The sequence below is a fragment of the Triturus cristatus genome, chromosome 3_1 (genome assembly GCF_964204655.1).
Source record: "Triturus cristatus chromosome 3_1, aTriCri1.1, whole genome shotgun sequence".
NCBI classification, from domain to species: domain Eukaryota; kingdom Metazoa; phylum Chordata; class Amphibia; order Caudata; family Salamandridae; genus Triturus; species Triturus cristatus.
Window position 1 is genome coordinate 482,251,062 of NC_140583.1, and position 14,256 is coordinate 482,265,317.

The 14,256-nt window shown below is 48.2% G+C and overlaps 1 protein-coding gene across 5 annotated transcripts in view; it reads right to left on the minus strand.

Moving 5' to 3' along the window:
• The window catches only part of CRTC3 (CREB regulated transcription coactivator 3), a 1,114,890-nt gene that overhangs the window by 1,054,046 nt on the left and 46,588 nt on the right, over window positions 1-14,256 (minus strand). For 4 of the 5 annotated variants that reach the window (XM_085644304.1, XM_085644303.1, XM_085644302.1 and 1 more), the window contains exon 1: window positions 1,349-2,072. The exons of the other annotated variant lie outside the window; for it this stretch is intronic. In XM_085644304.1, the coding sequence (XP_085500430.1) occupies window positions 1,349-1,480 (132 nt within the window). In that variant the 5' untranslated portion in view covers window positions 1,481-2,072. Of the gene's footprint in view, window positions 1-1,348; window positions 2,073-14,256 lie in introns of those variants that run through there. 5 annotated transcript variants of the gene reach the window in all.

A 14,256-nucleotide genomic window follows, 5' to 3' on the forward strand; every position in this document is an offset into this window, starting at 1 on the left:
AATTTGTTATGCAAGCCTGTGAACACGTGCTATAGCATCGGATAGCACACTCGTGTCCATGTACTGAGCCCACTAAGGCGTCACGACTGTAATATTTGCATCCTTTCCCATTTGAAAAAACCCTCCACCACAATAATAGTCCCCATCATGTGACAAATGTTCACAGAGTTACTAGGCCCTGTGGAAACCACCTCTAGAAGGAACAGCACACCCCGTGAAAAATGTTACATAGGTTCTCAATCCTGTTCATGTCCACCTACATGACACCTAGACTGTGACTTTAACATCCTCTCTTGTACAAGCGAACTCTTTACTTCAGGGATCGTGATACCCATCCTTCCTGTGACACCCCCTGCAAGGTCTTGCGCTCTCTGGCAGCTCCACTCGGGGAACACACCACTGGAAAGACAACAAGGAGCCACTCTGACATTCATCGTGCAGGTCACGCACACCCTACAGAACAGACCTCGAGTACTTGTCATCCTTCAAGTACAGAAACTGCAACACCGCCTCCGAAAAAACTCTGCTTTTCGTAACGTGCCCTCCAGCATGGACTTGGCTGCTGCTACACCCACTCCTTCGAACACCTTGTGACACTCCACTCCTCCTTCCAGCACGATCTTGGGCTTCTGACACCTGCTGCCGCAGGGCAATTCTGCATCGGCCTGACATGTTGAATGGATCCTGCGCATTCCCTCCTCAGTGGGCCTCACACTCCTTTCTTTAGGTAATTCACAACTTCTCAAGACCCCTGCGCCCTATAACACTTCCTCTGGTAGACCGCCCTGTCACAGTCCTTTGGCAACCACATCACATCTGAACGGACCCTCTCCCCCAGGGCCACTTTTTTCTTTAGACATCTAAAGCCCTCCTGCAGGTGCACTGTCTCCACTCCTGAAGGCATCTGATGATAAGCCTAGCTGTTTCCTCTACCGCAAACACTTTTTTACATCCCCCACTGCATTAAGACAGCGCGGTTTGAACGTCGTTACTACATCACCTCCGGCATGGGTCATCCAGCTCCCCTCTCTCCTCTCCTGCACTTGCAAAGCTCTGACAGCACAATCACAGACAACAGTTATTAAAACCCCAAACAGGTCAAAGTTATAACCAGGGTCCTCGATCGTTTAACGGCTGTACTTTACATCAATATGCATTGAACTTGAATAAGGTTTTGGAAGACATGGTATGAACTCGTCACAAGTTTCTGGGTCGCAACATGGAGAACATGAAGACCAGCTCCTCCAAATAAAGGATTACTTAAGAATGCAGTGGGACATTATAACTTCCCACCCGCCCACTTGCAGGCCCTCAACTGTCTAGAGGGGCTGGGGTCCCAGTCTCTCACCCGGGACATGGTAAGGTCCGTCATCAGCTCATCAAACGCCCGCGTCTCCTCAGCCTGCTTCTGGTTATGTAGAGCGATCTTCTCGCTGAACTTGCGGGGGTTGGAACTACTCGAGCCCGGGGATGTTGCCATGGTGTAGGCCGCGGGCGGCGTGGAGTGCGCTGGCTCCGACTCTTAGATTCGAAGACGGGCCCGGCCCGTTCAGCCCGTCATGAGTGCCAGGTCAGGCGGGGCAATGGGCCCCCGAGAGTCAGGGTAGCGGCCCTGGACCGCCACGGTCGGCAGCGGGTCCCCGTGTAAAGACAGGGGCCATCAGGAAAGTAGGCGCCGTCCTGACAGAGTCATAGATCAGACAGTGCCCAGTCCAGTCGTAGTGTTTGATCAGATGCTGCTTTCGAGCTACAATTCCTCGTGTGAGTCCGCTCCAGATCCTTCCGTCAAGATGAAAGCGTTGTAAGAGAGCGGCTTACACTCTCCCCCGGGGCCCAAGTACAAATAACAGTGCTGCGACAACAAACAGCCGAACAGCACGACAGTCCCGGGGCAAGCCCCTGCCTACTACCCCGCCCCTGACTTTTCTAATCCGCCCAGCCTGCCTCTGACAGTGGTTAGCCCGGCCCCTAGTTCGTCTCGGACATTGCTACCCTGCCCTAGCCCACCGCTCACATTTCTTACGCACCTCCAACGCGCCTACTGACATTCATTACTCGCCCCCGCAGCACCCACCTAATTGTCTGCTCTGCCCGCTTCTGACGAACCCACCCGCCCCAGACTAGCTGCCACACCCCTGGGCCACCCCCAGCCCTGCCCTCTCGCCTACCTGCCTGAGGCTCTGCCACCTCCTTCCCGCCCACACTCCTCTCGCGCCAGCACGAAAACGGCCACCAGCCACCTGAACACCCGTCGTCCCCGCTGTCAGAAGAGGCAACAAGTGGCCGTCAACAGGCAGACTCATGTTTCGAAGAATAGAAACACGATCTCTCACAGGGACAATTGTATCTATTTTTCGCTTGTGTTTTTTAAATATTTGTTTAGATTTTTATAGAGAGCGTACTATACCCACAACAAGAGAATGCAGAGCGCTATACTGCATAATACTTTGAATTAATAAAACGGCGTTTGTATGGAAAAAGATAATGCGGAGGCAGATAACATAAAATATTCAGCGCTAGTCCTAAAATATTGGAAAGGGTACAGTGCGAGACCCATCTAATTTGCATATACCGTGACATCACTTTACTTTCTTTTTTTGTTAAGATTTAAACACTTTATAAGAAGTAACTTCCCTGAGAAGCAGTTATGTTATGTTAAAAAATATTTATACAGCGCACGTTCACCAGCGGTTTCTTGGCGCTAAGCAGTGAAATGGATGATAAGAAAAATAGAACGCTTAATTAACGGATTGATTATTAGGGGTTTCATCACTGGGGCTAAGCCCTTTTTAGGTCTGACAATAGTCATGAACCTTTCATTTTACTTAAATTATAGTACAAAATGCTTACACAAAGATCTTTCAGCGCAGCATACATCATTGGGCAAAAAGTCATCATTAGCTATCTTCACTCTGAGTAATGGCATTCTGCCACTTCCAAAGGAACACACCTGATGCAGCAGAGCTCCTTATAGCTTAATGTTCTCATGTAGGGCCATACGTAGAAAGCAAAATTGCGATAGCAAAAATGCCGAAATTCGCCGAATTTCGGCGTTTGCTATCCCAATTTTGCTAAGTGGTATGTAGGAAGGCAAATCTGCGTGCAAAATAAGGATTCGCTAAATTTGCGATTCCTTAAATGCAATGTAAGGAGCATCAAAAAAGTGCAATTTGGGCTTAAGGAATCGCAAATTACCACAAACTACAGGTTGGTGGTAATTTGCGATTTCTTTCAAAAATGCATATTTTTGCATTTTTCATAGTGGCATGTGGTGCACACACATGTCCTTAGGGCATGTATGTGTGCCACATGTGCACCCATGCTCACTTCAGGGGTGCAACAGGGTGTCCTTTTGACACCCTGGCACACTAGAAATTGCATTCTCAATTTGCGATTCTCTAATTGAGAATCGCAAATTGAGAATGTCTTCCCATTCATTCCTATGGGCCTCTAGGCCCATAGGAATGAATGGGGAGGTATTCCTTAATTGAGAATATGGTGCCCAAACTATGAAGGTTTCTTATTAGGTTAAGTAATAGATTACACATCAATCAATTGGCGAATCAATTCATCCCAAAATCATGAATATCTGTGTAATCATGCAATCTAAATTTGCACATTTTAAAGAAAAAGGTGAAAAATATAATGATGTAAAGAGCACAAAATGTAAAGTAGATTGGTTCCATAAAGGAATTTCCCTATTCTAAATAAACCATCGAAAAAGGCAAGTGGCAGTTTAAGGAGGACTGTATCAACATCAGAAGAACCAAATTAAGGTTCTTAGGGAGAGAAATGGGCATTCAAGCATGAAGCCCAACACCTGGGGCAGGGGAAACCAACAGAGTTGAGAAAGGTTGTCGCTTAGTGAAGTGACAGGGTTTATTAATCTTTTCTAAGGAACACACAGTTAATACGCAACAGAAGGTTCTTGCAGCTACTGCCTATCCAGTCCCTCAATATGGTCCAATCAGGAGACTATGTTCCCTGGTAGCAGATACACTCCCCAAGTTTTTGAAGATAACCACGTAATCATGTATGCTGTTTTGTTGAATAGTCAATACTTAAGTGGCATTGATTTAGAAAACAAAGTGGAGAGGACAGATAGAAGCATCCCTTTTTCTTTATAAACATAATTTTATTAAAATAGAAAAACGCAATACAGCAGCACTTTCAGTTGTATAATATACATCAATGCTCTCATGTAATATTCAGTCCAATTAAATGGGACATTAATTGTCGAGAATGTCAAAAGCCAACAATGCAAAATATATATGGAATCATCATAGCAAGTAAAGGCATGTGCATATAAACGAAAATGTATGGCACCACTAAATTGATGTACACCATGAAAAATAGATTAAGCATGTAAAGGTAAATGAATAAAAAGTGATCAATCAAATTCCGAGACTCAACTTACCCCTTCCGCAGCATGTAACCCCCTCTCTCTCCTCTCCCAGAAATAACCCAAGGAATCAGGTAACGGGTAACAGTTATAGAAATAGTTACTTCTCAAAAAGCATCGAATAATAGAAGCAGAGCCCAATATTGAGATACAGTAATGATGCAGGGGAGTCACAAACACAGCTGGGGGCTCTATTACAAAGCCATGGATTACCTAGCAGGAAGGGCGCAGTCAAGGGGACAATCAGTCAGAGGTCTCATCCTCACTCTCAGTCTCACCTCCCCAAAATCTGCCAAAATTACATCTCATGCCTTCGCCTGTTCTATGGGGCGCCTGCCCGAGTGCACTTCACGAAGCAAAGCAATACCCTCCCATGTTACTCATCGTATTATGTCTGCCTACCAACTTTCAATCCAAGAAACCTCAGCGTTCTTCCACATCATAGTGGCTCGTGACTCTGTATTTAGCAGGGCGAGGGTAGATACCCAGGAGAAAAAATTGGGGAGAAGGGGTTAGAGCACAGTCAGTGGCCTCTGCCAATAGGCGGACCACTTCAGACCAACAATGGGTTAAGTGGGGGCATCCCCACAAATTATGAGGGATGTCTCCTGAAGCAACTCAGCACCGCGAGCGATTGGGGAAAATATACACTTAAGTTTCAAAGGCATGAGGCACGCTCGGAGGAGGACATAAAATTGGATTAGCTTAAAGCGAGCATTGCGAGAAAATTTGGGTGCCATTTCTCACATACTGGCCAAATCTCCATTCAAAACAGGAGTTCCCAGGTCCTCCTCCCATCGACCCCGCAGCACCGCGGGCGGAACAGGCATTGTACCTCTGGGCCACATAAACACCAAGACCAGGCGATAGGTATTGGAGGTGTCACAAAGGAAGCAACAATTTGGGAGAGGTGTGGATTCTATTCCGCGTCGGCCCTAGACTGTAAGAATAGCCACAGTCAAGGTACAGTACAGAAGAAATTGTCCCCCTGGAATATCAGTCTGTACACAAGTCATCAAATGGTGGGACACACCATCAGCATACAATGCGCCCACTGTGTCCAACCCCACCGTCTCCCATTCCAACAAGAGTCCTTCTTCTGTTTCCTGCAATTGAGTTAGCAATGCCTGCAGTGGTAAATTCGGGGAGTACGGTGATCGTACACGTGTTCTGGTGAGAACGCACTTCCAACATGACTGGAGGACTTTTAAGTCATGACGACCTGTACAGATGGCTCATCTCGGATTGAGCTTCAGGATCCAAAGCTGCTGCGAGTCATGGGATTCTGGTGAGTGTAACGATCATGGGGCATACCATCCTGGGAACCAGCCCAAGCACCACTGCAATTGAGCTGCCAAGTAGTATATATAAAAGTTGGGGGCATTCATTCCCCCCTTCTGTCATCGCACATTGTAATTTAGCAAAGGCCACACATCGACCACCTTTTTTCTAAATAAGGTCAATAAGAATGGAGTCTAGATCCTTGAACGTGGCTTGTGTAATGACCAGAGGGAGCACTACAAAGAAATACAGGAAGCACGGTAATGCCACAATCTTAGCCACTCCGATGCGGCCCACAACAGAGAAGGGCAAGGTCTTCCAGAACCCCAGGCTTTGATGCATAGCAGTGACCAACGTACCTCTAGGAGGTCAGGGAGAGATCACTACACCAGCACTCTTAAATAGTGCTCCACCGTCTGTTCCCAGCACATGTCCCCTACATCCGGGAGCTCCTCCCTATCATCACGCATCGGGAACAGATTGTTTTTCTGCCAATTCACCGTGAGGCCCGAAGGCCACTGCAAAGGCCAAGGAGGCGAGCTGCCCTCACTGGTTCCACACGCAGATCATGAAGAAAGTAAACCACGTCCGTAGAGGGAGACACAATGGGTTACCCCGCGGATATGAACACCAGAAAAGGGCAGGCCACTGTGTGCCCTGCTTGCCAATGGCTCTACAGTGAGGGCAAAAAGCAACAATGATAGTGGGCAGCCCTGTGGGATACCCACACCCACCACACTTTGGTCAGAGATTGTGTTTGACTTGGTCCTTTTTGCAGGGTTATCCCCAAACGATTTGCCTTCTTCCTACTATTTTTTCTGAACCATTTGAAAAAGGGTAGAGGCAGACCTTTTATGCTCAAATAGGATTTGGCTATAGGACTCTGAGCACTTTACCACTGGTAACCAGTGCTAAAGTGCATATGCTCTCTGTCTACATTGTATTGGAGATTGGTTTATCCATGATTGGCATATCTGATTTACAAGTACGTCCCTGGTAAAGTGCACCAGGTGTGCCCAGGGCCTGTATATCAAATGCTACTAGTGGGCCTGTAGCACTGATTGTTCCACCCACTGAAGTAGCCCTGCAAACATGTCTCAGACCTGCCACTACAGTGTCTGTGAGTGCAGTTTTAAACTGCCATTTCCACCTGGCAAGTGCACCCACTTTGAACGAAGGTGGTGAAAGTGTAAGTTGAGATGTAAATATTCAAGTCTTCACACTTTCTTAATGTGTTTATGAATGTAGGCGGATAATTTCCAGTATATCACTAAGAAAGTTTTGCATATATGGGATATTTTTACTGAATTTTAGTTGTAATGTGTATTGTTTTTAGGGCAAGTTTTACGGTGTGTCTATAATATGGGGGAGACATGAGTTAATGAAGTTGATCGTAATGGGGTGTTTTCCTTGATTGTTTTACAGTTACCCCCGAAGAAGAGATAATTCTCGAAATGCATTGGGTTAATTTGTTGAGGGCGAGATTTATGCTGTAACAAATAAAGGAATATACCATTGTGGATTGTTATCTTTTGAAAACATCTCAGCATTAATACAATATGGAAGACTTGAAAAAAGTGGACAAGATTGGTCAAACAATGGGGACTTTGTTTAAATTTAAAAATGGAGCTACTAGGGCCGGTTGACCCTACCGTTAGGCTATGCACCTTGCACCTGTTGAACTAGTGCGTTCACCAGCTTCATTCATAGTATTCAGCATGCACGGATAGAGCGCAAACCAGGAGTAGCACACCACAAAATGCAGCCTGAGAGTGTTGTTTCTGATTATTGTTAAAAGTTGGGTGTGCATTCTCTCACCGTGTAAATCATAAAGTGCACCCACTTACCAGGCCCAAACCTTCTCTTTTCCTACATGTAAGTCACCCCTAATGTAGATCCAAGGGAGCTCCATAGGCAGGGGCAAGGTGCAGTGTATTTAAAAGGTAGGACATGTACTGATGTGTTTTACATGTCCTAATAATTAAATACTGCAAACTTTGTTTTTCACTATGTCAAGGACTATCTCTCCCTTAGGGTAACACGGGGATTGCCTTGAAATATCTAAGTGTACTTTCCCAGTGTGAGCAGATAGAGATTTGGAGTTTGGGGTTTCTGAACTCACAATTTAAAAATACATCTTTTGGTGAATTTGGGTTTTAAATTGCGTGTTTAAAAATGCCACTTTTAGAAAGTGGGCACTTTCTTGCTTAACCATTCTGTGCCTCTGCCTGTCTGTAGAATACATGTCTGGGTTGGCTGACAGTTTGGTTCTTGTGCATTCACTCTAGACAGTCACACAAGGGGAGCTGAGGGGGCTTTACATATTCTGATGGGCCATCACCAGGCGGATGGCCCTTCCTGAGCTAGAGTGGTGGGAGGAATTGTCACTGACACCTGAATAGGGCTATGCCTGTCCTCACACAAATCTGTCTCCACTCCCCCCTGTAGTTTTTTTTGGAGCCAGGTCAGGAAAAGGCAGGTTCTTGTGCACTATAAAGACTTTCCTTTGAAGTTTGCCTATTTCAAAGACCGACAGGGGTATAAGTATTGGACCTCTGACACCCCAAAATCAGAACACTTCTGAACTGAGGATATTCTGCTGGGAAAAAGAGCTGGATGCTGTAGGAGGGACTGCCACTCTGCCTGTTGCTTTTGTTGTGCTGGCCTGCTGCTTGCTGCTTCTGTCCGGGGGGTGAGAGGACTGGCCTTTGCTTTCTACATCCTGCTTCCAAGGTTCTTCAAGGGCTTGTGCGTGCTCTCCTCCTGAAGTCTCAGGGCCATCAAAGACTTCACCTACCAGTGCTTGGGCTCTTCTGCTGAGAGCCCTGCTTTGCCAGGTGGTGCCAAATTCAGTTCCTGGGCCCTTGGAAGTGTAACCTGGTGAGAAAATCTATGCATCGACTCTCAGCACCCGTTTTCTCAATACAGTACATGCAGTGCGGCTGAAGAATTGATGCAGCGCCTGCTTTGCAGCTGAAGAATCACCGCAGCCCCTGCATCACTGCCATCGCATCAACGGAGTGCATCTAGATTTTTACGGTATTATCCCTCAACTCCGGCTTTTCATCGACGTCACACCACTGTGAGGAACCAAGGCCACTTGTCTGAAGATCGATGCATCACCTCCCTTTCCAGTAAGGAACAGACGCATCACCTCTCCTGTGGAGTAAGGGACCGACGCATCGCTTTGTTTTTCCTGCGCCTCACCTCACCTCACCTGCCTCATCTTTGATTTTTAGGTCTCACCTACACAGCGCGCATGCGCTACTTAGGAGGGCCTTTAGCCATCGCTCTGCTCATTTTCAAGCACACACTCGTGCTTGTGGCGGCATCCACCTTGTGGGAGCGAGCAGGGGCACGCCACAAGCACAAGTGCAGTGCTTGAAAATGAGCAGGCTGCAAGCGCACGCACGCACCTCTCCCGGGCTTGTTTCGTTTTGCTGCTTGATGACCCCTTCATTATGACTGTCTTCTAAAGTAATTCTTTCTAGCACTGTTCCTATGCGGACATAAGCTGCCAACTCCTTTTGCTTCTATTTGTTGTCGCGAACACACATCTTGCTCTCTTGTGAAGCACTCAAGTGCCCCCAGGCCAAGTCTGCGTCCAGAAAACTGCAAACATAAAATAAATACATACAGAAATGCTTCCCATTTATGGAAGGTTTTAGACATTCATTGAGAGGTTTGTTGCCCTCGGCTGCCCTCCGGTGGTAGTTTCATGAACTCTCTCGGCCCGCCCTGCTCCTAAGTCCTGCCTTCTTTGCTGCTCAGATCTGGGGTCAGAGGAGAGATTCACATGCTCTGCTGCCCCCTCGTGGACTGCCGTGGGGTTGCTGTCCTCCTTAATAGACATTGGCTAGTTACTGCTTCCAACAAGCATTTGCAACGCAATAGGTCTCGCATTTGCGATACTTTGAGCTGTTAGCATTGTAAATGACAATGCCTTTTATTTATGTGTTGGTTTTTAAAACACATAAATAAAAGGCATTGTCATTCACAATGCCAGTAGCTTTAACTCTCGCAAATGCGAGACCTATTGCATTGCAAATGCCTGTTTTTTATGAATCCAAGTATTTTGTGCTAAAAGAAACACATCCATTGATTTCTATGAACTAAACTTAATTAATCTTTGAAAAGTGATATTTTGGCTTGTGTATGTTGGATTTCTGTCATTTTGTTCTTGTTGTATTCAGATAAATATTGGCTATTTTTCTAAACTGGTGTGGCCTCCACTTTTAGTGTTTTCACTGTGTTACTGTGTGTATGTAAAAATGCTTTACACATTGCCTCTGAGATAAGTCTGATTGCTCGTGTCAGGCTACATAGGGGGTGAACAGGGGTTATCTTAGCTGTGTGACTCCCTTACCCTGACTAGAGTAAGGGTCCCTACTTGGACAGAAGACAAACCACTGCCCACTAGAGACCCCAAGTCTAACAGATTATGCTTGCGGTGCATTTCCTGGCTACAGGGTTCCTTATACAATAAAAAGGACCAGGCTACAAATCAAGGCTAAGCCCCATCTGGCCAGATTTGTCCCCCTCGGTATGTGTCCTGACCATATAAGCCTTGTGGTCAAAGCAGCGGAGGGTTTCCACATGCTCCACCACTCTCTCCTTAGCTTCCAGCAGTTCCTGCTGTTGTTCTGGGTGGTCTGGGCACCGGCACTCTAGATCCCTAAGTGTCCGTTCATGGACAACAATATCCTGAATGAGGGGCTTCCGGATTCCTGCTGATTTGGACAAGCAGTGCCCTATAGTGAAACCTTAAAAGCTTCCCACTCCACAAGTGGTGAGGTAGCAGTACCAATATTCTTGTCAAAATACTTCTGAATGCCCTCTCGGATCGAATCGCGAAGCATGTTGCCCTACAAGCGCACCGCCTTCAGTCGCCAGCTAGGAATGCAAGTACTGGTTCCCCCCTCCCCCATTGTAGAGTCATCAACAGGGGATTGTGATCAGAGATAGTGTGGGTGTGATATTCAGTATAGGAAATAGTCCCAAGCATGTCCAAGGAGCAAAGAAAGGCATCTAGGCGCACAGGTGGTGGCGATTTCACCATAGATCGAGTAAACCCCAGTGGCTCTGCCAGGCAGCAAACCTCCGGGTCAATCGGCCCACAGGGGAATCCTGGAGTGAAGGGTGGGAGCAGTCCAAGTCAATATTAGCAACACAATTGAAATTCTCTCCAATACTGAGCGCCTGCGGCAGTAGAGGGGCCAGCACCCAGGACAATCTATCTAGAAATAAAGCTTGATCCATGTTAGGAGCATATAAATTAACAAGGGAAATGTCACAGCCATCTAGGTGGCCCGTTAAGACCGAATATCGTTCTTCCGTATCGACCACACTATTGGTAAGCTGAAACAGGACCCCATGTTTTACCTATATTAAGGTCCCTGCACAAAGGCTAAATATGTGGTATACATGCCTAAACCCCACCATCTTTTACAGAGTGCAGCACCCTCCTTAACATTCAAGTGAGCTACGCACAGAAAAGCTACATGAATTCCCCTGTGCTTTAAGTATGCTAGTACCTTGTATTGCTTAATCATACTATGGAGGCCCCTGACATTCCAGGTAAGGAATCTGTAAGTACAACGATCATCCCCCATCGAGAAATACCAAAGGACCAACTGCTCCCATAAGAAAAGCAGGTATTAGCAAAGGGCTGCAGAGTTGCAACTAAGCAATGGGAGAGTGGGAGGAATCAGCCACAGGTACCCAGAAATTCCATAAAACGAACAAAACTACCCAATACCCCCTCCCAAAGGCAGTAAGGCAACAAACCTCCATCCAAACTAAAAAGAGCATCAATTAGCTAAACGGTTCCGTAGGTCAGAGGTACACCTATGATCTGAATTGAGGAGTGGTAGAAGCAAGACATAGCACCCGTAACGGGGGAAGAGAGCCCCAACATGGCACCCCTACTTACAGCTCTGCCGCTGACCGCGGAACTTGCAGGGGGCCAATAGAGCGGTCAGCACTCTAGTGTCATGTGGGCACCAGAGTCCCCTCCCCGCCCCCCTTGGGGGCAGGGACTCAGGTAGAGTCCCCCCTCTTCCTTCCCGGGCGTGACGAGTTGGGCGTCACTTCCGTGGGCATCGTGGCCTGAGGGGAGGCTATATAGCCCTCCCCCACCATGGGGGTGACCTCTTTGCCACGCTCCGGGGGTGCAAGTTTGTCCTTCTCTAGGCCAGGGGTCGCGCTGCCCCTGGGCTCGGTCACCCAGGCCTGCAACTGCGTGCGATGAGAGCAGGGAAGCGCGTAGACTGGGTGGCCTAATGTGATAAGCCACTAGCCCCCTATGCCAAAGACGGTAGTTTCAAGCCCCATCTGGGGTGCAGAAGCACACGTTGGTATGAAGCCTTTTGGGCGATGCGGGCGTGATGCGGGCCATTTTAGAAGTAGCATCAGGGATATCGCCGTGGTCGTTGGGTGATCCCCGTGCTGGTCAGATTTGGCCCCGACGGAGGGGGGGGAACCGTTGTGACCGGGCTCGTGCCGCCTGTAGGAAGGTGGATATCTGACTATGGTTACCCCCAACATTTTGCCTAGTGTCTAGCTGGTTTTTCGACTTAGTTGGCCTGAGATCCTGCCATTCAGGGTCTCAGGCTGTCTGCTCTCTCTTTAAAATGGACTCCATGTGCCCTAGGTACATACCCAATTGGTAAGGATCACCTTATTGGACCCTGTACAGTGTACCCTAGGTACCCAGGGCATAGGTGTACCCTAGGCCTCCCAGGGGCTGCATCATGTATTATGCCACCCCTGGTCTGGCCTTCCAATCAGACACAACTGGCTAATCACTCAGCTGGGGCAAGGTCGTGTAATCACCCCTTGCTTAGATATAGTATACCTATATCTACCCTTAAAATAGACACATGTGTACCTGCGAGCCACTCGCATGGCAGGCCTTAACAATCCTGGAGGCAGAGTGCTTGGTAACATGTGAGATGGTGCTCTAGCATGAGCTGAGCCTGTCTCCAGCTTTCGGAACCATGTCCTTATAGCTGTTCTATGATATAGCCTACCATATACTCTTAAAGTACCTTATAATCTTAAACGGTTATGGTAACCATGGTTTGGCTTTATCAAAACATGTCGTGTAAGGTGTCTAACACTTTGGAATAATACCCCCATACCATTTCTGGTGATGAGGATATTATTCCTCCCTTCTAGAGGGAGAGACATGTTAAAATCCTACTTTGCTGTTTAACTCTCACCAAAGCCTCAGCATTACAAAATGGATGCTGCTGCCACAGACACGAGTCTGACCTCCTGCAGCTGGGAGCCCTCCCAGCCAGGGAGGCCTGGACAATAGGTTTCCTGCTTGGGGAGGTGCTAGCACCTCCCCAGACAGACTTTAGTGTATTGGGGCAGGGAGGGCTGAAAGGAATGAGATGCCTGGGGCACACAAGGTGCTCCATGCATAGTCCAGTTCAAACCGGTGCTGGGGCACTCCAGCCCCAGCTCTGGCGCGAAACTGGACAAAGGAAAGGGGGTGTAGCCACTCCCCTTCCTGGTCCCACCCATAGGAGGGACCTTGCAGGTAGCCCAGCCCACTATATCAGTAGGTAGCTGAGCCCTGCTAAATTAGATTAACCTGAATCTGCAACTTGAACAGAAACTCTGGACCTTTGATATTCGACCTCAGGAAGAAGACTGAAGAAATCTCCCTTGTGGCCAAGGAGTGACCACCCTGGGCAACCAGGCACCATCCAGCGACCGCTGCTTGCTTTGCGACTGAATCCTACGAGGGACGACTGCAGAGACTGACCAGCGCTGAGACTTCCAGACACCTCTGAACCAGATCCACATCTCCAGCGAAGCTGAGACCCATGGAGGCGACGAGGGACGTGGGACCGGCGACTTGGGAAAAGTGGCTAGTAACTGACTAGCGCGACTTCCGAGGCTCCCTCGAGGCTGTGCTTGGGGAATTGAGAAGCCCCCATCCCGAGCACCATCTGCAAAGAAGATCAGCTCCCCACACTTCATGTGTTCTGCGTGGGGCCCTTCTGCACCTGTGTTGCTCGATATGTTGTCCGGTTGCTGGCCCGTTGGCTAGTAACCTCTGCGACGACGAACCTTTACTTTAATCTTGCTGGTCCGGCTCCTCCAGACTGGCACCCACTCCTCTGTGAAAGAGAAGCACCCCAGACCTTCCTGGTCTGCACCAGAAGCAAGTCCTCCATCCTGCGTGGGTTCCGCTTGCCAAGGCTTGTTGGGTCCTGACTCGACTTCGACGCCGCCGACAGCAAGAGCCTTCGTGGGACAGCTCACCTCCTGGTCCTGGTCATCCTCGACGCCTCCTGGTACCAGTGACTGCTGCGACAAGCTTCACCTCTTCACCTGCATCTTCACGACATTGCCTGGTTCCTTCCTGGTTCCTTCCCGGCTCCTGGCTGGTGACCTAGACTCTGTCCCTTCTGCTTGCAGGTTCCTTCCTTCTTGATCCCCTCCTTGGGATCCACCGGACACTCTTCACTGACTGCCTGTCAGCAACTTACCTTCAGGCATCCATAGAAGTCAACGACGAAACCCGACGCAAGTACACACCTATGCACCCGCAGCCC